Below are 22,217 nucleotides of genomic sequence, written 5' to 3'. Positions count from 1 at the left end.
TCTCTTATTGTATTCCAACCTATGATTCCAACACGCAATATCAATTCCGCTTTTATTCTGAAGGCAAGATGACCCCAATTTCCGTGTTGGTCTTGTTTCCCTCTGGTCAGCTTGACGCTGTTTGCTGACGTTTTCAGAGCGACTGCCAGCGGATACAGGAACTACAACAGCACCAGTATGCAGCCATACTAGGAAGGTACCAGTGATGAAGTGTTTGTACTGCAGGCTGCTGCCTCTGGGTGGCGCTGTCTTAAAATGTAATAATATCAAGTAGAGCAGTAAAGTAGTTCCAACCACAATCTATGGTCCCAACATGTTATTTATCCTAATAAGAGTATGAGAGGGCTGAATTCCATTTTGACAAGTGAGCTGATTGTAGTTGGATATTGCCCATGCAAATAATCTGTTCACATTAGGCATATGTTATTAATTAAAACATGCAATCTACACAACTTTAAATAAAAGTTAATCCCTAATATATCATCCAGAAAAGTGAACTTCAACACAGCATAAAACAAACAGGCTTGCACTTTAGTTTATGGCACAGTCAGTCAGATTTCTTTGGCAGGATTTCAAGCAACAGACTAAACAAGATAATGCCTTGAGGTCACAAAAAAAAAGCTAATTTCTATTTCTTGCTTTGAATCTAAACACAGGGCTTTTTGGCAGAGCAGGCTAATAATTTTGAGCCAACATGACAGACACACACTCTCAAGACACATAGGCTAATACACAACTTTATATACACATCACAAACACACAAGTTGTCTGCCAAAGAGTCTCTTCTGAAATGGGAGCATTTCACTTATGAGATAAAACAGAGCTGAATAGGCCTAGTAAGGTTTGCCAATAGAGGCAAGGCAGAAGAGAAACAGTGTAGTGAGAGAGAGAGAGAGAGGGGGGGGGGGGAGTAGGAGAAGAGGGGCTGGGTAGAATGGGAAGCGGGAGGGAGAGGGAGAGAGAGAGAGAGAGAGAGAAAGGGTGATGATAAAACTCCACTGTGAGCCCTCCTGTAAGCTCAGTGCAGAGCAAAGACAGCAACTGAACTCAGAACAGAGGGACAACGGAGTGCAAAGGATTTCTAATTCTAATTCTTCTGATTCTGGTTTTGAACTGCATGGGGGGGGAAAAAAAGGGACCACCATACCACCACCAATACAATCACTGCTTTCCTGACGTCAAACTCACACGTGGCCTTGGACTTGATTGAGGAGGAGAGTTCAAAAAGGAAAAGCACCTGAGCTTCTGTCAAACCACCGCAGCAGAAGAATTAGTAGAAGAAGAAGAACACTGTCTGCCACCTGTTAAGTGTTGCGTGATAGCAGAGAGGAGCCGGTGTGTACTTTTTTTAAAGGGAGAAGAAGAAGAAAGTTATTCAAAGATCAAAGGCCGGACCTCTATCCATCTCTCCTTGGGACTGCATGCTGTGCGGACAGACAGTTTCATTTGAACACCGAACTGCATCTTTTTTGGACAAAAACTCCCCAAAACATCTGTGGAATCTTGCAGCCTTTCCCAGTTATATACCACACATCTTTTTTTAAGCTAGAGACTGGATCGACTGCCCAGTGTGAGACACAGCAGGAGAGAGAAGCAAGTTGGGGGGGGGTTTGGTAAGAAGTTGAATATCCCCATCCACGTTTGGTCTAGCCCACCCTGAGCTTGGGACACCCCCACTCCCTCCCTTGCCTCTTCTTTTGCCCCCTGTATCCCTCTCACCCCTCCCTCCCTCCCTCTCTCCCACACCTCACCCCCCAACAGAGCAGAAAGCGTGAAAAATCTCACTAATGGGTTTATTTGCTGTCAGATCTGCGCCGATCTGTCATTCCCTTGGACCATTCTGCTTGACACGTTTCATAGTTGAGTAAGCCCTTCTCCTCCTGGCTTTTCCCTGGCTATAGAGTTGTTACACACACAGTGCCCCATACACCGCAACGCTGCAACCCTGGCTTGAAAGCTCATCAAGGGGAGAGAGAGCAACCGGCGGCAACAGCAGCAGCAGCAGTCAAGTCTGACAGTCTCTTGGACGGGGAGTCCCTGGAGCTGCATTCCTTGTGTTTCTGATCCTTGTGTGTGTGTGTGTGTGTGGCAGTGTGTGTGGCAGTGTGTGTGTCTGTGTGTGTGTGAGTGTGTGCATCCTCAGTTATCACACACCTTCCGGAGAAGAATTTAGGTGTTTTTTTTTCTGCAAGGGGATTCTGGTGCTGATTGAAAAGTATTGGTAGTGTGAAGATGTGGTGTGGGGCCGGGCCATTGGCGGTGGTGGTGGCTGCAGTGTTGTGGACTCAGTGTGTCCTGCTGGACGGGGTGGATGCCAAGAAGGAGAGGAAGAGGCCCAAGGAGGCCGCTGCCCCACAGCACACGGAGACCTTCAACGCAACGCTCTCCAACAGCGAGGAGGTCGGTGGCAGCATCAAGGTATAGTGACAACTCTCCAACGTGTAAAATGAAATGTTATGGATGCTTCAGTCATTATACATTTGGCATTAAGAAGGATTATGATACATTCTTTAGCATCTTTCATACAAAAACTGCAGCTCCCAGTGCTTCACATTGGCATTCATTAAAAAAGACATACAATGAACATAGACATGATAATGTTGGTAAAAATATGTTTAAAAATAGAGTAGAAAATAAGATTAAATAGAGTAGCGGGAGCATCAAGGTTGTGACAACTATCAAAGTGTGAACAATGAAATCTTATTGATTATTGGCTTTTATACAGTTTACATTAAAAATGATAGTAATAATGAAAAACTGTATTTGTATAGCACCTTCCATACAGGAAATGCAGCTCAGAGTGCTTTGCAATGATACAATGACATGCATTACAAGCTTTACAATAAAATAGACAAAATATGAACATAGACAATAATAGTAAAAATAATAAAAATCGAATATAAATAAGACAAGAGTAGACCACCTCTATTTTATTGTCCACCTATCATTTATGAGCTATTTCCTTTGGATGATTTTGCATATAGAAACAAACAAACAAACACACTCATTAAAGTTTAATGTCAACCTTCAGATATGTAAGATATGTGCCAATTTCTTGTCAGCACAGGCAACATCTAGGGGGCGAATTGATGGTCCCAAAGGTAAAAACAACCGGGGACAGGACAGGTGTGCCCTTGTAGGTCAAGCTTCAGACAGGGTGACGGACTCAAATGTGTGAAACTCTAAATGGATGACTTCCGAAGGTATGCCAGGAATGTGGACATCCAAAGGGCTGATCAATGCATCAATTAGTGTGCGCTGCGGGTTGTCTGACACCAATTTTCCAGCCCATGTGAAACAAATTTAGGGACGAAGTGAAGTTCCATGTAATCAGGCGAGAAGGAGATAAAGATATTTACAATTGTCTAAGCCTGGTACCTGCAGCCATAGCGGCAGTCCCACTCTGTGTAGATATTCTGTATGCATGTTTATTTGTTTCTGTTCATTGTCTGTCAGCTTGCGGCCCATAAATGTACCTGTGACGTGAAGAAGAATTTCCCGTTGGGGACAATAAAGTCTAAAGTCTAAAGTCTCTGTAGCAGGAAATTAAGTTTATAAACAGAATATCGAGAAGATGAGGGAAGTATGTCTTATAGCTTGAGAGAATTGTCATATGTAACTGAAGAACCCACGTTGTTTTCGTTTGGAAATATCCTCTCGCAAAAGAACTGCATTATACAGTGGTACCAAATTCCATTTTTCAGTCGGCCCCTATGACTCTTGTTATTTATTGGTTTTATTGCTGGTGTTGCATATTTGCGAGGGCTTTCCAACAGGCTATTTGTTTTGCTTTCAGCCCACCCATTATGTTGGCATTCTCACACAACTCTCACTGCCCTATATACCAGCTTCTAGTGAACCAGTCTGTGGAATCTTAACCGTAACCTTCACCGCCTTTTTTTCCCCCCTCAACCAGGCAGTGAGGTCTCCTTTGTATCTTTTAAAGAACACATTGTAGGTGCTTGTGGCCTGGGCGCTGTTTATTTGACTTGCTTTGCCCTGTAAAAGCAGAGGCTATGAAGGATGACCTTGTGTCAACCCTTCAGGCCCGCTGAAGATTGCACCCCGCTAGGATTTCACTCCTCTCTCATCCCCAAAGGGAGACCGGTGTGTCTTTTCACAAACACTGGCTGCGTTCCAATACCCAATACTTTCCCTGCTATTTAGTACGACAGAAAAAAAGATTTAGGATGTCCCAATACATGTGGTCTGACGCAGCATGCTTACAAATGCTACTACATCCGGTCACGCGATTTCTAGTGTGGAAATCAGAATGCTTTTTTGGTGATTGTGACACACAATCCATTGCACATCACATCGACTGAGACTCAGTGATACGAAAGATTTATAAGCAAGTTCTAGGCGCAATAAATAAGTAAAAGTATGTCCCAATTATAGCATTCTGCATGCAAACTATACGTACTATTTATAGTCAGCTTTAGTACGTAATAGAATAGTGAAAAGAAAGTATGTGATTTGGAATGCAGGGTATGTTTCCCCCCGGGGTCTCTCACAGGCCCGCTGCCATGATGTAACTCCTGGGAAAGTTAGGTGGGCAGATATTTAAAGAGCGATGGCCGATGTTTGTTTCCCAGCCCCATTGATCCTGTCATTCACAGGCCTAGTCTGACTCCGCTGTGTCTGGGACATCCGATAGGGGCGGTGCGGCCCCGAAAAAAACTGGGGCAGCATGCCGTGTAAGCCCCTCACAAAGCCCCATAGAAAGGGTCCTGAAAGAGAACACCTCGGCGAGGATTAGCCCCCCGCGCCTCCCTTTCGCTAACATTCTTTTCATCTCATCTCTCACAATCGCAGGGTAATGACATAATCACTCTTAAGACACGGTGTTGTGCCAGATAGTGTCTTTGCCAAACATTGTCACCTCCGACGAGAACCTGAGCTTTCAAGCTTGACATGTGTGGAAGTGGTTGTATTGACGGTTGCATTTGTTGTTGGTGCCACCCAATACTGGGTTGTGTTCAAGGAAGAGAGAGAGAAAAAAAGAAGACAGAATGCCACACACCATGAAGAGTAGTTGCTTTTCTTGGGTAAAGTTTGTAAGTTTATCCTATTACACATCTGCTTTGGTCGCGAGAGAAAACAACATGTCCATTGGAGCCGTCTTGGCAAAGAAATGTGTGTTCTCCAACCAGGCCAAACATTTACACTCCACATTTACATGTTTTTGCCTTGTGCCCATGCAGTGGAAAACAGGGGGAGAAAGAGAGAGTTTCTTACGATGGCATTTTGCTTTCTATCGGACCAAATCCCGTGTGTGGGCTGTTGGCAGCGGTTTGCAGTCGTACACCCGCATTCCTCAGGAGATTTTCCATTTGAAAGTGATCACAATTGTGAGGTGTGGAGTTGTGCTGAGAGTGGAATTCTTTTAATGAGATGATAACTGAAGCACATTTCAAACAACTGTGATCTCGGTGAACCATCCGACGTTGTAGAATTTTTTAGAGCAACATGTTAGAGGCACAAACACACACACACACACACACACACACACACACACACCCACACACTTATATGTAGGCCTTCATTGGTCTGCACTCTGAAGATGAGAGGAATCTGTCATTGTCGAGAGCAGTGAGGGATCCGTGATGGCTGTAATTGAGGGAGTCAAGTCAAACATCACGCCTGGCGTGTTGAGTAATGGCTGGGTTTAGCCCGAGGCCAGGGTTTTTGTTTCCCCTCTCTCATCCCCAGTGATGATAAATGCAGCGTTGTGTGTGTGTCTCTGTGTGTGTGTGTGTGTGTGTGTGTGTGTGTGTGTGTGTGTGTGTGTGTGTGTGTGTGTGTGTGTGTGTGTGTGTGTGTGGGACCTTTTGGATCGACCTGCACACAAGAGACAAGACAGAATCCCAGAGAAAACAGCGCCACTGTGAGAGCACACACACCTTTAGTTCTGCACGATTGTCGCTTAAATGTGAATCACGATTTTTCTCCTCAAGAATTTATATCACGATTCTCTCATACAATTGTTGTTTTTTCAACAAAAAACATTTACTGACACTGAGACACCCTAAACACAGAGAATGTCAAGTAACAGCTTTGGAATAGATAATAGAAATAAATCAAACCCAACCAACCACTGTATTTAAAGCTAGTCTAGTCTACAATATTAACCTTTTGGGGGCTCCAAGGAGGAACACTGGCAAGTTACAACATCTATTGAGTTGTTTGCGTGAATGATGCATTAATAGCTTGTTTCGTTTTACATTGTGTAGCTAATTGTCATTGATATAGCAGCTGCAATTAGGATATTCCCAAGCAAAGAAGTTCTGCCTGACTTAAATGCAAAGGAGAATATGAGCGAGAGAATTGGCATCATTGAGAAATGAAATTGCATAGATATATGAATCTAGATCACTATGTTTTTTTTTACGATTAATGGTGCAGCCTTACACACCTCTCATCAACTGCTGCCAGTGTGAAACATCTATAGTCTGTTTTTTTGCGTGATAGTGAACTCAGCTTTCCACATGTCAGCTGACTAGAAAGGTCACGTTTATTTAACATTAAAAGTAATCGAGAATGAGAAAACGAATAATAAACTATAGTCTTTGGTCATTACATCTGAAATCTGCAAAGGGAAAATAAAGCGCACATTGTTGTGTTTTCACCACACACATAGAAGGGACTGTTTTATTTGGATTTTGTTTCATTTGTAATAGCTTCGGTTTGATGCCAGATTTATAGAAATCCCTTAATCTTGCCTGATTCTTATCATGTGCCGGTCATGTTCCTGAAACCATAATTTCTGAATTATTGCTGCTCTTAACAGTACATTGGTCGACTACAGCTTCAAGTAAAAACAGCTATTGTGCTGACGAGTCAACTTATGATGGCCTTTTTATTTTGTTATTCACACTGGAAGATGGTACCCGTATTTCATATATTTTCTCTTGCAAATGCATCTCGTGTGCAGTTGTGATAACCATTAAATAGTGTTCAATCTATTAAATAGCCTATTTAGTGTTACTATAAACTGTGCAGCAGATTAAAGGAATAGGCCGTATGAAACATAATATATGCAAATAAATCTAAATAATGTATTATTAGGGGGAGAAATTTGATGCTTATTCACTGTCTTGTCAAGAGGTTGATGAGAACATCTCTATCACAGTATAAAATGACAGCCATGCGACAGTTAGCTTAGCTTAGCAAAAAGACTGGAAACGGTGGGAAACAGCTAGCCTGCTGTTGTCCATTTGGTAACATGTTGTTTTTACACATCAGTGTTCGTACAAAACGAACAAACGAGATATAACGTGTTAATATGTGAGCGTTAGAGATGCTATAGTTCATGGATTTTGCTACCATCAGATAGAGCCAGACTAGCTGTAGTGTTTCCGGTCTTTATGCTAAGCTAAGCTCACCATCTGCTGCTAGATTCCCAATTACCATAAAGACATGAGAATGGTAACAATGTTCTCATTTAACTCTTGGTAACAAATAAAAAAAGCACAACATGTCAAACTTATTTTGTTTTTGGCATCTCTCCTATTTTCTTTTTAAAATGTACTGTATATGTTTTTACAGTTTCAGTAAAACAACATCTCTTGTTTGTCACCACTTATCATATTTCTCTAACTACTAAAGTAAGTGGTAACCCGACACCACAGGTGCAAATTAGCTGCATAATGAAAGTCAGATAAGAAAAAGAAAGCATTTACAAGCATTTACATAAACTTACTTGTGTAGCATGATTCAGTGCTACGAATAAAATCTTATAAAAAGAGGAGGATTTAATGACTTCTTACGTGAAATGTTCTGCCCACAGTCAAACCTCGAGGCCAACCCTGTGTACTTGAGATCAGTGGTGCTTTTCAACAGCTCATTTTACCTACCACAGCGAAAATGAGCACCCACTCCAACTTTATAGCTATAATTCGTACACAAAACAGGTGTGACACGGCGGCGGTGCTCGAGATGTCTTTCAGCTTTTTATTACCGTTTTATATATCGAGAGGAATCTAAGATCATGTCTGGAGATTTTTCTTAAGCATAAACACAAATTAATTCACTTTCTCTCACACATAATGAACGCATAACAGACACACCTTTGTTGGGACAACAGTGAAGTTAAAAATCAGTCCAAATGATAAGAAGCATGTTCAGCTATGTCATTATACAATACCTATATGTTTGATGTACACTTCCAAAAAGTCGTTCCTTTTATATTTGTTGAACTAATAGCAGCATCCTATATAGTGTGATATAGAGTAATTATGTTTTGCGTATATACCGTGCTTGCCAATTGAGTAATAACACAGTGAGAAGAGTCAACATTGCATGCTTAACTGTATTTAGCTTTCGGGGCGATTAATCCTCGGGGCAATCTTGTGTTTCTGTGAAGTGCAGTGGTGGGGAACGCGGGGGTGGATTGCGTGGCGGCTGGGATGCACGCAGGTTATAGCAAAAGGATCCCCTTTACCTCGTCCCACACATTGCCCGGGGATGCCTGCCTCCCGGGTTTGGGATAGGCCCAGGGCACGGATGATTGCACAGGGAGCAGTACAGCCATGTAAAAACAAGGGATTAGATAGGGCTCTCCATCATCCTGTCCGACCCTTAAAGGTGCACTATGTAACTTTTGGTGTGTCAGAGAAATGAAAGTTTTCTAAGGTGTAGTCTCATATCTGAATAATCAAACTTTACGAACAGGAAAGTTGCATCCCTGGGACAATGTTTGGGAGATAAAAAGTCACCTGAAAAGATAGTGTTTCACTGTTGTTTACAGCTGCAAGGCCAACATTTTTGTTAACAGACATATTCTAGTCTTATGTTTGGTTCCTGGTGCCTCAACATAATTTAGTTTTGATTAATAGTGATTGAATGATTCAATCCTAGTATAACATGTAGAGTAAATATGTGTTGTAAACTTAACTGCAAGCTCTGCAAAGGTAAACAAATCCTCCTCCCCTAAAACTGCATAGTGCACCTTTAAACCTGCACTCTGCAACATTTTTTTATCAGCGGCAAAAAAAGTTTCATGTCGTCTCGTGTGTAGGAACAGGTAGGAAGGGAGATAACACGCAAAGGAAAACAAGATAAGTTACTGTACACACACACATGGAAGAATTCGGGAGCCGCCTGTGATGGAGTAGACTAGAGTTTGGGTATCTGGTTGCAGCCCTACAGACATGTTTTAACAGTTGTGTTTGTGTTTTTGGTGGCATGCCGCCCCAGGGAAAATATTTTCCCTTTTTTATTGCTTCAAATAAATTCGACCCAATTTTCCCCAAACTACATGACAAACACACTTAAAGCTGCACACATAGCAGAATCACTCGCGCAGACTGAAATGAGCACTCCATTATGGGTTATCCAATCTCATTAGGCCTCTGTGTGTGGTCATCAATGATTATCACTAATTGATCCAAAAACTACAGAGTCAATAGGCTAATAAAAAAATAACTCTGTTTACTTTTATCGTGCAACATGGGCACCATGGTCAGTGGTGGAGAGAAGCTTGGTCTATTTACTAAACTGCCCTTTAGCATAGTTTTGAGGTATTTTAAGGTAAATATACTTTTGGGATAACGGTACTACATACATGATATATAATAGGCTTATGTAATGGATTGTTAAAGAATCAACCAATGCGTCCAAACCCTTTTTGGCTCCTGATCCCTTATAAGCGTCTAATCTGGGCCCCCTGTTCACTTTTTCAGATGTCTATGAGCTTTTTTGGTAATATTAATAAACTTTATTTGTATAGCACCTTTCATACAATAACTATCTTAACATCGACTATTACTCACTCACATGTGAATACACAATGCATCCCATTCTTAAGATCCGAGCCCCCAGTAATGCGTCACCATTCCCGAGCCCCATCACTATGAGGATAAACACTGTCTGTATAGGAGATTTAAACTTTCTCACCTTTGAGACAGAATACCTGACACATTCTCTGGGTCTGTGCTGTTAAGGCGTGCGCTCCTTTCGCTGACAGACGAGGCCACTCACAGGCACTCACACATCAGCGCTGATCAAAGCCAGGAGCCCCGGTGTTCTGCATCAACTTCTCTAGACTTTGATACCTCCATATATGCGGCTCCCTCCCTCCATATACTTTGTACACCAGTTAATACATGCTGATACAGAGCTACAGGCCGAAGGGAATCCATGGTTTACTTAACGGCACAGTCAATAGCAGCCAGTGAGAGATTGAACGTCTCTGACAGGTTCTCTTCTGTGTCATCGAGTAATATGGTTTGCATGTCTGCATGTGTGTGTGTGCCCGGCTTTGATGTTCTCAGTCGAGACAGACTCACCTGCATACAATGTATCAGACATTCTTTTTTGGCTGAGCCGTCCCAGCTGTCACTATGTTATGCTTAAGACAGTGCACATGCTTATAAAGGTGGAGTCAGCAAATTGGAAGAATGTTTGTTGTCGAAATCACTTCTTGTCAAAATCTGTCAATCTCCTCACAATATACTTACCTGTGTACTATGTGTGAGCATTCTCAAGAATCGCAGACTCCAACTTTAAACAAGAGCAGGATTCGTTAAATGGAAATAATTTATCCGAGCAGAGGGCTCTGGGCCTGATGAATAAATTATTTACACAGTGATTTTACTGTTATTTTCTTAGCTCAGAATTGAAGGTAATAATTACCTTGGTCAAAGCCCTTTCTTTCTTGAGCACAAAAAATCCTTGAGGGCAACATTTTAATGGTTTAATTGCCATGGCATGTGTTAAGGAGGATAACAAGTTCAAGAGTGTGGCTGATTTCCCGGCAATGACACGCTGTCTTTTTTTTTATTTTATTATTGTGTAGGGAATGGTTGAGATGTGTAATTATAACTTGCATGTGTGGGCCAACTTGGACTGTTTCATATCTCTGGAAAAACAAGACCATGATCTATGACACTTATATAAACACGAGAAACAAATGTGAAGCTTTGACTTTTTATGGGATAATACGTGTCCGCTGGCTCTTACAATGGGGGCGGGCGTCTTTTTTTGAATATCGTAGAAGCATGTGTAAGAGTGTCTCAGGTGATGATTTACAGTTTTACAATCAGTCCCACAGTGGAAAGATTCCCAAAGTGCCACAGGCGGGGAATACTAGTAACACCCCAGAACCACCGCAACCCACAGTCGTCAACATGTTAATATTTGTTCGTGCTTAAGGGAACAAGTATGTTTTGGAAAGTTTTTTTATCTGTGTTGTAAATATGAAGATACAGCCAGCAGATAGTTAGCTTAGCTTAGCTTAGCATAAAGACTGAAAGCAGGGGAAACAGCTAGCCTGACTCCGTCCAAAAGGGACAAAGTTAAGCCTATTAGCACCTGTAAAGTTTGGGAATAATCTTGTTTTTTAAATTTTTTTATTGGGGGTTATTACCAGCTTCACATAATTGGACAACTGAAGACAGTGTTATGACAACAGAGCTGGCGCATTTTTTTATATTTTAGTTAGATTGGAATGCCAGGCCGTACATTGGAGCTTTCCCAGTCATAATTATGACTTCAATATTGAAGTGAACGCTATTTACAAGTCAGAAAGTTGTAATTATAGTAAAATCTGATATGACGCCATCAAACAACCTCCTGCAGGTTTTGGCAACATTGAATTAGCCAGGAATCCGACACACGCACAACATGTCCTTTTAACATTTCAGATCATGTATGAGCATAATAACTAAGATGGAATGTGTTAAATAGTTAACTTTAGCAATGCTAATTGGCAGATTTTAATCATTTTGGACAGGTCCAGGCTAGCTGATTGCTGCTCTTTCCAGTCTGTATGCTAAGCTAAAGAGCCATATTTTCCATCAGGAGTTGGTGGAGACCAACAATGGGTCTTATTTGACTTGAATTGTATTTGACTTGAATTTATAAGGTGGCCAAAAACACAACTCCAAATCAATGACAATATCCCTCCATAATCGCTTTGTGTAAATGAGAAAGTGTTTGATAACAATATAAATACAAACTTAAGAATAGATGATATGTCAAACAGTAAATCAGTGATCGCAGCTTAAAGTATTCCCAAAAAGTGTCCGAACGATTCCTATAAAGTGATCAGAAAAGGCATGTTGATGAATATAAATTGACGTGGCAAAGGAAAAAAGCAGTTTATCCTCCCAGTCTCGTGGAAACAGTATTGAGTATAGTAGTAAAAGTATTCTTGACTAGGCCGAATCAGCCTGGCTTTTATCTGTTTCCAAGCCTCAAAATCACAACAAAAACACACACCGCGATCCAACATGCAGCCAGCGCAGCGCCTGTTAAGTTGTTTATTTTGTCTGCTGTCAGAAAGAGAGAGAGAGAGAGAGAAAGAGAGAGAGTGAGGGAGAGAGAGAATGCTGCAAATCCCATACATGAAAAAAAAAGTTTTTATTCCAGCATAATGAAAAGACAAACAAGGAGTTACTTTGTTGCGGTGGATCTACAGGCACGTTCTTTGACAGTGAAGAAAGGGGCATGTTGGTTTTGCAGATAAGTCATCCGTGTCCCGCGCTGCCAAACCTAAACAAATTCCATTTCAGGCAGCTCACCTCCATGGCTCGTCTTTATCTCCTCTATCTACCTCAACTGAAGGCACTTGACGTACAGTATGGGGACGGGGTTGTTGGCGTAGTAAGATTCTGGCTTTCTGTAATTGGAATCCGTTCAGTTTTCACATTTCACCCCAAAATGAAAACACGCCAGTTGTAGCATAAAAATGTTATTTACACAGGAGTGTGCCTTCCTTATCTCCTAACAGATCCCAGTCTCCTATACAGTAATTCATCATAAATGAGTTATTTCAGATAAGACGATGGAGCCTACATGCACTATTAGGAAACAGACTTAACAACCTTAAATCACAACCCGCCCTGGTAAGCATACATTACATTTCTTATCTGGTTTATTAAGGTCTTTCATCACTATGTTACCCACGCGAGCAGTCCTAATAAAAGTAAATACTCATTTGTCTTTGGGTGAAGGGGGGAGAATAGTGTTGGCTGCTTTGACATGTTGTTATGCACTTCAGTAGTTGTGGTCTGCAATCCACACGCATACATACAAGGGCAGACTCATTTTTCACCAGAGTGCTCATGGAAATTTTTCATGTGGTGAAAAAAAAAAAACTCCAACTTGACACGATTTTGTTTACATTCATCCAAGTCTATTGAGCAAACAAGGACTGACGTGGCACCTGGTTGAATTTTAAGGAGCAAAATAAGCATAAGGTGTGCCTTTGGGAGGAGACTGGGGGGCTACAGTCAGATGGCACATTGTGGAAAGCCTTTTCGAGGAATTGCAGCCGACTGGGCCGGAGAGGCAGACAGAGAGACAGACAGAGAGAAAGAAAGAGAGAGAGAGGTCTCCCTGTGTGACCTTCTTCGAAAGTCTGGCACCATTTAATTGTATCTTAGGGGCAAGACTTTCCAGTGATGGTTTGAAGGAAGAAATAATGACTCCTTGGATTCAGTTTTCTTTGCATTATTCCCCATTAAGACGAAATTATTTCAAAATTAAATGATTAAACAGGTAAATAGCAAACTTCTTCAAAGGTGGTAATTATACTCTATAATGTGGCTTTAGGAAAAAAAAAGTCTGAATCTTTGAAAGATGTTCTTTGTTAGGGAATTAGCTTCCCTCTAGCATAACATGTATGTCTTAATCCTGTCCTATTTATTTTATTTTGCCAGTTCTAAAGCACTTTGAACTGCCACCGTGTATGAAAAGAGCTTTATAAATAAATGACCTTCAAGCTTGCCATCCCTTACCACATAAATATTACACTGACATTACACCTCTGTTTCATAATGGTTTATAATACTCATAGCGGCCTAATAAATCATGTGGGAAAATTTCATATTTCTGTGTATTTCTCTCCTTCAGATTTCTGACAACCAGCGAGTGGATCCACTGGGATCATGGATGGACTTTGTGAAAAGGCCCGTCGGAAACTTCCCTGGAAAGTGTCGCAAACGCAAACGACCCCTGGTAGGTAAACCCCATAGACTGTATGCTTATTAATAACATGTACTTACCTGGATGGATGGATGGATGGATGGATGGATGGATGGATGGATGGATGGATGGATGGATGGATGGATGGATGGATGGATGGATGGATGGATGGATGGATGGATAGATAGATAGATAGATAGATAGATAGATAGATAGATAGATAGATAGATAGATAGATAGATAGATAGATAGATAGATAGATAGATAGATAGATAGATAGATAGATAGATAGATAGATAGATAGATAGATAGATAGATAGATAGATAGATAGATAGATAGATAGATAGATAGACAATAAAATAAGTCAATAAAAGGTGAGCACTATTGCATTTTTCTCGACTACTACTACTACTACTGCTATTGACTACTACAATTGGTAATGAGACAAACTTACAAAATAATTTCCATATAATATCATAGTTTGATGCATGACATTATGGTGTGTTCATCTTCCCATCCCTTCCCTCAGCCCGGCCCACCTGGTCCTCCTGGTCCCCCCGGTCCACAGGGACCCCCTGGCTCTCCCGGGGCTGAAGTCACCCAGGAAGTCCTTCTCCAGGAGTTCAAAGACATGATCAAAGGTAGAAACACGTTCATTTTCCAGCCTTAACACATTTCAAATTGTTCTTTCATTAACCGTGGAGTCAGCAATGCTTGTTGTCTTAATCACTTTTTGTCAAAATCAGTAAATATCCACTCACGATTCGCTTCCTCTACTGTTTGTGTGCACTGAAAGTCATCAGTGCTAATAAACAGCCTAGGTTTTGTAAACTGATATGTAGACAAAAGGGCCCACCATAGCTAGCAACATGCCTGTTTTCTGCGCACACACAGTACTTACAGGTACTCTAGATCTTGAGAGGATATTCCCTGATTTAGACAACTAACATTCTGCCATGCCATTCTTCTTAATTTAGCCTACCACACCTACAGGAGGTTAACACAATTGTATATTGTATATAAATGTATTTTTGTTATTTCCTCAGGTAATCATGTAAGTTTAGACTGATAATTGTCTAATTTTGCATTGTGATAACCCCAGGTGTGTTTCTTCCAGAGGCTACCGAGAGGCGAGCAGCAGCATTGGACAGACAGACCAGCCCCAGCCAGTTACCCACGGCTCTCCTCACCCTGGAGGGGATGACCTCCTACAGGCGAATAGAGGAGGCCTTCCACTGCAAACTCAAGGGACCCGTGGTGGTCGACAAGAAGACGCTGGTGGAGCTCCAGAACTTTCAGACAGTATGTTTATGTTTGTTTAAAACCAAGTAAATGTTTAAGAAATGGTTCAGCTTTGGTATGTGTGTGTGTTGCGCAAAAGGAAAAGTTTTGGCTAATCCTCCCCCTGCATGGTTAGCCACACTCTTTTGTTTCGGACCCCTTTGCTTCTACCGTCTTAAAGCCCCTGTAAACCCAAATCCACAAAATCCTTCTAACCATGTAATTTGGGGAGTTTGTTGCAGGATAGCATCTGAAAAGAGTTAGGCATATTTATCGTTCCCAATTAAAGTTATTGTCGTCTAAGTTTGATACACTTAACAGAAATTTGGTGTAGATGAGGCGGGCTATGCTCTGGTTCCTACACAATAAGTATTTTGAACCAATCACAGCTGTTCTCTGCCCGAACGTTCTATAAAAACAATTATTGTTGCCATGGAGACCTTTTGATAGGCCACGTCCACACAGTTAAACGTTAGAGACAGTAAAAAAAGCATTTAAAACTAAGTTTTATAATATTTATCAACATTTATTTTCAATCAGATTTTTTTAACAGCTTATGGAGGCACCCAACTTTGATATCTTTTATGGATTTTTACAACTTTAAACCAGGTTTCCAGAGGCTTTAACTGTGTTTGAAAAGAGCGACTGTTTGGTAATCATCGCTAAGTTTGCATGTGTGGGAATTATGAAAGGGATCATCCACTCACTGGTAACTGGCACTGGCAAAGCATATGCTCTGCCACTCTGGGACTCAGACGGCCTTTTTGGTTCAGAAATATCTACTTTTTCAATTCTACACATCACGCTTTGGGCGGCATACAAAAGGCACTCTGTCTCCGACTTGGAAGAAAGTGTGGAGAGGACAGAAATAGACACTGTTCGAAAACGGCATGCTGTAGTGGAAGAACTATGCCCTGTTGGGATGGGCTCTACGGGGCTGGAGGAGGGAGGATTAAGCTGTTTTAAAACTATTAAACATGCTAACACAGCACTATGTTAGAATAAACATGTTAGTGTATCGGCTTTGGAAAGGGTCTTTGTCAGGCTTTTTTGCAGAGTCAGATGTAAAGAGAAAGAATTGGGGTAAGAATCCAGCTCTTTAGGGGCTTAGCCACACCAATGAGGAAAGTGAAATGTGTCTGCAAGTCTTCCTGAAATATGTATAAGCTCAAAGACAATGCATTATCCGTCTAAAATATAAAGACATTAATCAAATGTTTGTGTGCTTGCAGCCACCAGCTAAAGGAGCCTTCCTCAGAGGGTCGGGGATGGACCAGTCTACCGGGAGATTCACAGCTCCCATAACTGGGATCTACCAGTTCTCTGCTAATGTCCACATTGGTAAATACCATTTACTGTATTATTTGAAGTATAACAGTACATTCGCTAAGAGCTCATCAGTCTAAAACAGACAAACAGACTGAGCTACATTTTGTGTTTTATTGATGCCTGTTGAACTATACTATTTCCTAGCTCTGCCCTCCTTACTCTATGCCAGTAGCCAGCAAGTATGCGGTTTATGATTATGTTTATCAAATCATTTTTGAACAATGAGTCCCTGTTTTCAGACAGAGACAGACAAAAGCAGACAAACATTGATTTTGTCAAATGATGTCTGTTCATTAAGCTAACTGTAACTTCATGACTTGGCTATCTCCAACTGAACTTTAAATGTCTGACTGCGTCATACGAGAGTGAAAACTTCCATATTAAATTGTTTCCACATTCTAAGCTTACCTACTCGTTCATATTCTCAAACAGTAGCCTCTGTTTTCACTTCTTATTTTTAATTGAGAAATGACTTTAAGCATGACGGCTAAATGATGGGCGGCATACCTAACATTATCTCAGGTCACATTAACTGTGGTTGCTGGAGTGTAGACTTTCACCTAATCCAAAAAAGAGGAGGACAGAACCCCCACTTTTATTCTAAAATCTTAATAGGAATTTTTTCTCCAAACATAAGCTGTCACCCTAATAACTAGTGCTGTAGTAGCATGTAAAGTTATCACTGTATGAATCAAGCTATTTAGCTGGACATACAATACAAGTTTTAACTTTTATTATAATTTTGTTTGTGCATGAGCCAGTATCTCCATGTGATTGTGAACATTGTGCCTCTTTTACAGATCACAATGAGGTGAAGAGGAGCAAGAGTCAACTCAAAGCCAGGGATAACGTCCGGGTGCTGATCTGCATCGAATCACTCTGCCACAGATACACGTAGGTATTCTGAACCATCAAGCGCGTTTAAATGCGTGCTAGTATCCTGGGTATAAACGTTATCCTGTTTTTGATCTAATTTGGGATTTTAAGTTCACATGGATCATAAAAACCTGGTTATACACATCCCTGATTGCATGATTCTAACAATATACATTTTTTTCTGATCATCTTAGTGCATTTTTGTCTTTTTATCTCCAAGTAGCGTGTACAAATTTGGTCAAAACCCAGATAAGGCTTTTTCAAATGCTTCCAATATTTACACATACTTTTAAAAAACAGATTATAACCAGCCAACTAGTAGTGCACATGTTAAATCACTTATTGTTAAATATGCTTGACTTATGACCTGAATCAAAATCAGACGTACCCTACCGAACACTATGTTACTTCAATAGATGATATCCATGTGGTTTTCTTTTGTTACGGCTCTACCACATGTTGGCTGCTTGTACCATCTATCACAGATACATCTTGGGAAAGTAGTACTTAACCCGAGTACCGACCACATTTTTGCATTCTTGACATTCTTGTTTTGACAAATTGTTTACTTTCCCGCACGTAACAGTGATATTTTATTGGTGTTTAATGCATGCCCTCACTCTCAATAGAATTTACGAGCTGTTAAAGGTGTCGTCTGTTACACTTTGTGTGGAACCAGTGTGGCATTTCCTGTATAAAAGGCAGAGCAGGTCTTTTAAAGGAAGTGACCGCTCACTTAGAGCCCACGTCGCTGTCGCCTTACTAATCTTTATGGGCTCACCTTCGACACTCGGGGGAAGCCTGTTATATTCAGTAGCACAGCAGAGAAATGCCCTTGTTTGGGATGTGGGAGACAGTTAATGAAGTATTTAAAGGTGGAGTTAGCGATTCCAGAAAATGTTGTTGTCGGAATCACTTAGTGTCAAAATCAGTGAATATTTCCTCACGATCTGCTACCTGTCTATCCTAGTGTGTGCTGAAAAAGCCTAGGCTTTGTAAACGGGTATAGAAGTGGATCGTGAAGTGATATTAACTGGTTTTTGACACAAAGGATTTTGACAACAAGCCTTCTCCAGAATCGCTGACTCCACCTTTAATACAGCGGGTTCTACATGGTGAAAAATCACAAATCCAATTGGGATTTAGGTTTTGAGTTCTTTCCAATATTTCAAAATTTTCTATTTACATAAAGTCAGTGAAAACTGCTGCAATGGATTGCTCCCTAAAGTCTCTCCCGGACTGTAGCAGAGCTCTGTGCAGCCTCCCCTTCCAGCTTGGTACAATGAGGGGAACATATAAATAATATTATTATGATGGGTTACCTAACCCAAAAGAGTCCTTGGCTCTGGCGTTTTGAGCCAAAGCCTCAGCCAGTCTCGCCCTCCCACACATGAAAATGCAGAGAATGTGAAATGAGGCTCGTTGCGATGGCAGTTGGAGTGAAGACAAACATGATTGATTTACCATAAAAATTTAGCATTTTCCACTTAACATGAGCCAGTGCTCTCACTGTGTGGTTAGAAGCCTGCAGCGATGTTACAACCGTCTAAACAGACTCTGGGAGTTTTATATAGAAAAAGTTAAGACATTTTGGGGAAAACGATTTAGATGAGGAGAATGATACCACTGTCAGGTCTGTAGGCCAAGTATGAAGTATGCATTAAGGACTTATGTAGCTTAGCTTAAAGACTGGAAATTGGAAGCGGCTAGCAAAAGAAAATCCACTTAGCAACACATCTAAAGTTACTCAATTACCACAAACGGTGTCTCCTTTACACTAAATAATGAGTAGAATCATACTAAAGTGAAACTGGGATTTTCAGTTCGGCCAAGAAATTAAATAAATTTTGGATTTTATCACCATTTGACAGTCTAGTTGCATCTAGTCTTTATGCTAAGCTAATTAAGTCAGCTTCTGGTTGTGAACTTCATACTTGCACGCACGTATCATGGCTACCTTTTAGAATTAGGAACTAGGGTTCACTTTAACAATGTTTTGAAAAGTGCAAAACTGTTCAAAACGCGACATTTACGTATATAGAAATTTCCCCTTTTAAATGTGATTGCAGCTCACTGGAGATGATTGTCGGATTGGAAAGTAACAGCAAGATATTCACTGTCAGCGTGCAGGGGCTGCTAGAGCTACAGGTAAGCAGCCCACTGAGGAACACACACACATATCAAATATCTATTTGTACAATCTTTCTGCATCACTGTATGTGTGTATTTTTCCTCTGCAGGTCGGGCAGTACACGTCCATATTTGTGGACAACGCGGCGGGCGCTTCCATCACAATACAGAACGGTTCAGATTACATGGGCATGCTTCTTGGCGTATAACCCCACACATATGAACAGGGCAACATCCAAGCCCATCCACTGCTGCAGTCTCCTTTTAATTATTATTTTTTTGCCTTTTTTTTTTCAATGGACTGCTATTGAGCGCCAACACACTAGTATCAAACCACAGGGGAGGTTTGAAGGAAGGAAGTGAGGCTGACATTGACTTGACTTGCCTGTCAGACGGTGAAAAAGACAGTGTGAAGAACTCAAGGACTTTGGAGTTTGTTTTTTCCCCAGTGCGCTGCAACTTCTCAGAGGAATTCGGGACGCCTGTCGCTTCACCAATAGAATAACCTGAAAATAAAGGAGAGAATATGTCTATTTCAGCAGATGTTTCACGATTGTTGAAGACCTTTTTTGCGGTTAACCAAATATCTATGTTTTTTGAACGTTCTCTGGATAGATGTTGGAAAAGCTAGGGAACGTGGGAAAAAAAGTTTGTTTTTAATGTATACTGACAATGTTTGTTTTATTTGTCTACATGATATTATATGTATACACTCATGAACTATAGTTATTTTCTATCATGGATTAAGTCTCACATTTATATAACGTTGTATGGTACATAGACAGTGAGTACACTGGACAATGGAAACACGCTGAATCGACAGAAAAAAACGGCCTCACAAGATCATGGAAAAAGTGATTTCCAAATCCCACATATGTAATTACATGTTTTGTAACATAACTGTTTTTTAGCCAAGCCGTTTGTGGCTCCGTACAACAATGTTGGTCTGTCCACAACTTTGGTTCCGACCCAAATATCTCAAGTATTTGATGGATTGTCATGAAACTTTAAACAGATATTTATGGTCCTGAGAGGAATGAGTCCTGCTGACTTTTTTGGTGATCCACTGACTTTTCATCTGGCCTCACCATGAGGTCGGCATTCTTGGTTTTAAAAGTGAATTTAAACCAATGTTGGCATGCTAACACGCTAAGCTAAGATGGTAAACCTGGCACACATTATACTATTGCTAATATCAGTGTGATACTACAGCCTCATAGAGCTGCTAGCTTGGCTGTAAACTCTCATGGCGTATTCTCATTATAACAGAAAAACATGGGTCTTGTATGGCGCGATTGCAGTATTTACCCCTCAAGGTGGCGCTCTACTAAATTGCTGTCTGGACACTAGCAGTATATTGCAATGTTTCACAGACTTGTATTTGTTACTAATAATCAAGCAAATATCTGTTTTGTTTGGTCTCAGTATGAGGCCAATTTATTATGTTACGGTTGTGGAAATTCAAAGACATCATCTTTCATTTCAAGCCTGGGTTTCAACAGCGATTGGCTGCGCCCACTAAGGTCAGAATAGCTCGGGTCAATGTTCAACAAATTTGAACTTTTGGCACTCTGCTGGTCGCACCATGGACATCTGTGCAGAGCTGAACAGGCGTGTGCACAAACTGTTTTTCTGTGATAATGTGAATACGCCTTTAGTCTCTCGTTAAAATGTGTTAAGCAAGTCGAGATACATATTTTCACGATAAGAGAGTTGTAAAAGAGCAAATTTATGGGTAGCATTAAGATTTTACAGTCTTCTCTGTGTTATCATTAATCATCATGTTTTGTTTTTACTGTATTTTATTATTTTCTTGACATATAAATGTAATGTAATTTATCACAACCGATACACCAGTAACATTGGAAAGCATTGAAATTTGATATGGTATTTATGTGTGAGGAATTACGTGTTGATTTACACTCTCGTGGACCGTTGAAACCACAGATTATTGCAATAAAAATATATCTTTTTGCTATTTTTCTATTATCCATACTATGATGTAAATTGAAATTAAACTTTTTTTTTAAATGTTGCCTCTTGGTTTCTGCACAAAATGGTGGTAATAGTGACACTTTCTCATGTAAACCACTTTTTATCACAAATGCAAAAATCCAACTTTAATTTGAAACCACCCTCTGGGGCTCATCAAAACTTAACATTTCTCCGTGGCATCGTTTGAATGGTAAAATACCTCAAATACCTTCTTTGCAAACACTGGCAGACTGCCAAAGTGAATTCATGACTGCAGTTATCTACCTGTAAAATATTACTGCAACGTCTTTGGTGTTTGAGACGAGACACTCTGCATGTCATCCAGGATCATGTGTCCAGGGAAACTAAAAATCTAATGGCTATTACTTTGACGTCTAGGCTGTTTATCATGTATTTTATATTTCTCAAGTTTCCATTTGAATTAAAACTGAATGGCTGTTGTCCTTCACAACACACTGTAGTCCAGTAAATGGGACTTTGTTGCTACTCTTTGGAGATTATTGGACAATCTTTTAATATCACCATATTGTTTCTTGGGTGGTCTCACAAGGCAGTAACTAATAACTTGGGACCTAATTGCACAAATGCTTGTCTAGCCAGCGAAATGAGCTTGTTTGCATCATTGCATGAATGCCTTATAATAGAGCCTTCTCATGGAAGCATTGCTGAGATGCCA

The 22,217-nt window shown here is 40.7% G+C and overlaps 1 protein-coding gene across 2 annotated transcripts; it reads left to right on the top strand.

Annotated features, from left to right (window-relative positions):
• The first annotated feature begins 1,032 nt into the window (after positions 1–1,032).
• On the top strand, positions 1,033–21,903 carry c1qtnf12 (C1q and TNF related 12). Of its 2 annotated transcripts, none has more exons than XM_080031012.1 (8): positions 1,033–2,418; positions 13,858–13,962; positions 14,460–14,571; positions 15,048–15,232; positions 16,444–16,552; positions 17,341–17,434; positions 19,486–19,564; positions 19,657–21,903. In XM_080031012.1, exons 1-8 carry the CDS (start codon positions 2,233–2,235, stop codon positions 19,753–19,755), a joined length of 969 nt encoding a protein of 322 aa, XP_079887138.1. In that variant the 5' UTR covers positions 1,033–2,232; the 3' UTR covers positions 19,756–21,903. The 2 variants fall into 2 exon arrangements, with proteins under 2 accessions (XP_079887138.1, XP_079887137.1); XM_080031011.1 differs by having other exon boundaries at positions 15,033–15,232.
• The last annotated feature ends 314 nt before the right edge of the window (positions 21,904–22,217 follow it).

The sequence above is a fragment of the Ammodytes marinus genome (assembly GCF_949987685.1).
Source record: "Ammodytes marinus genome assembly, chromosome: 7".
In the NCBI taxonomy this organism is placed as follows: domain Eukaryota; kingdom Metazoa; phylum Chordata; class Actinopteri; order Uranoscopiformes; family Ammodytidae; genus Ammodytes; species Ammodytes marinus.
Note: the sequence above shows the minus strand (reverse complement) of the source record. Positions and strands in the feature narration are given on the sequence as shown.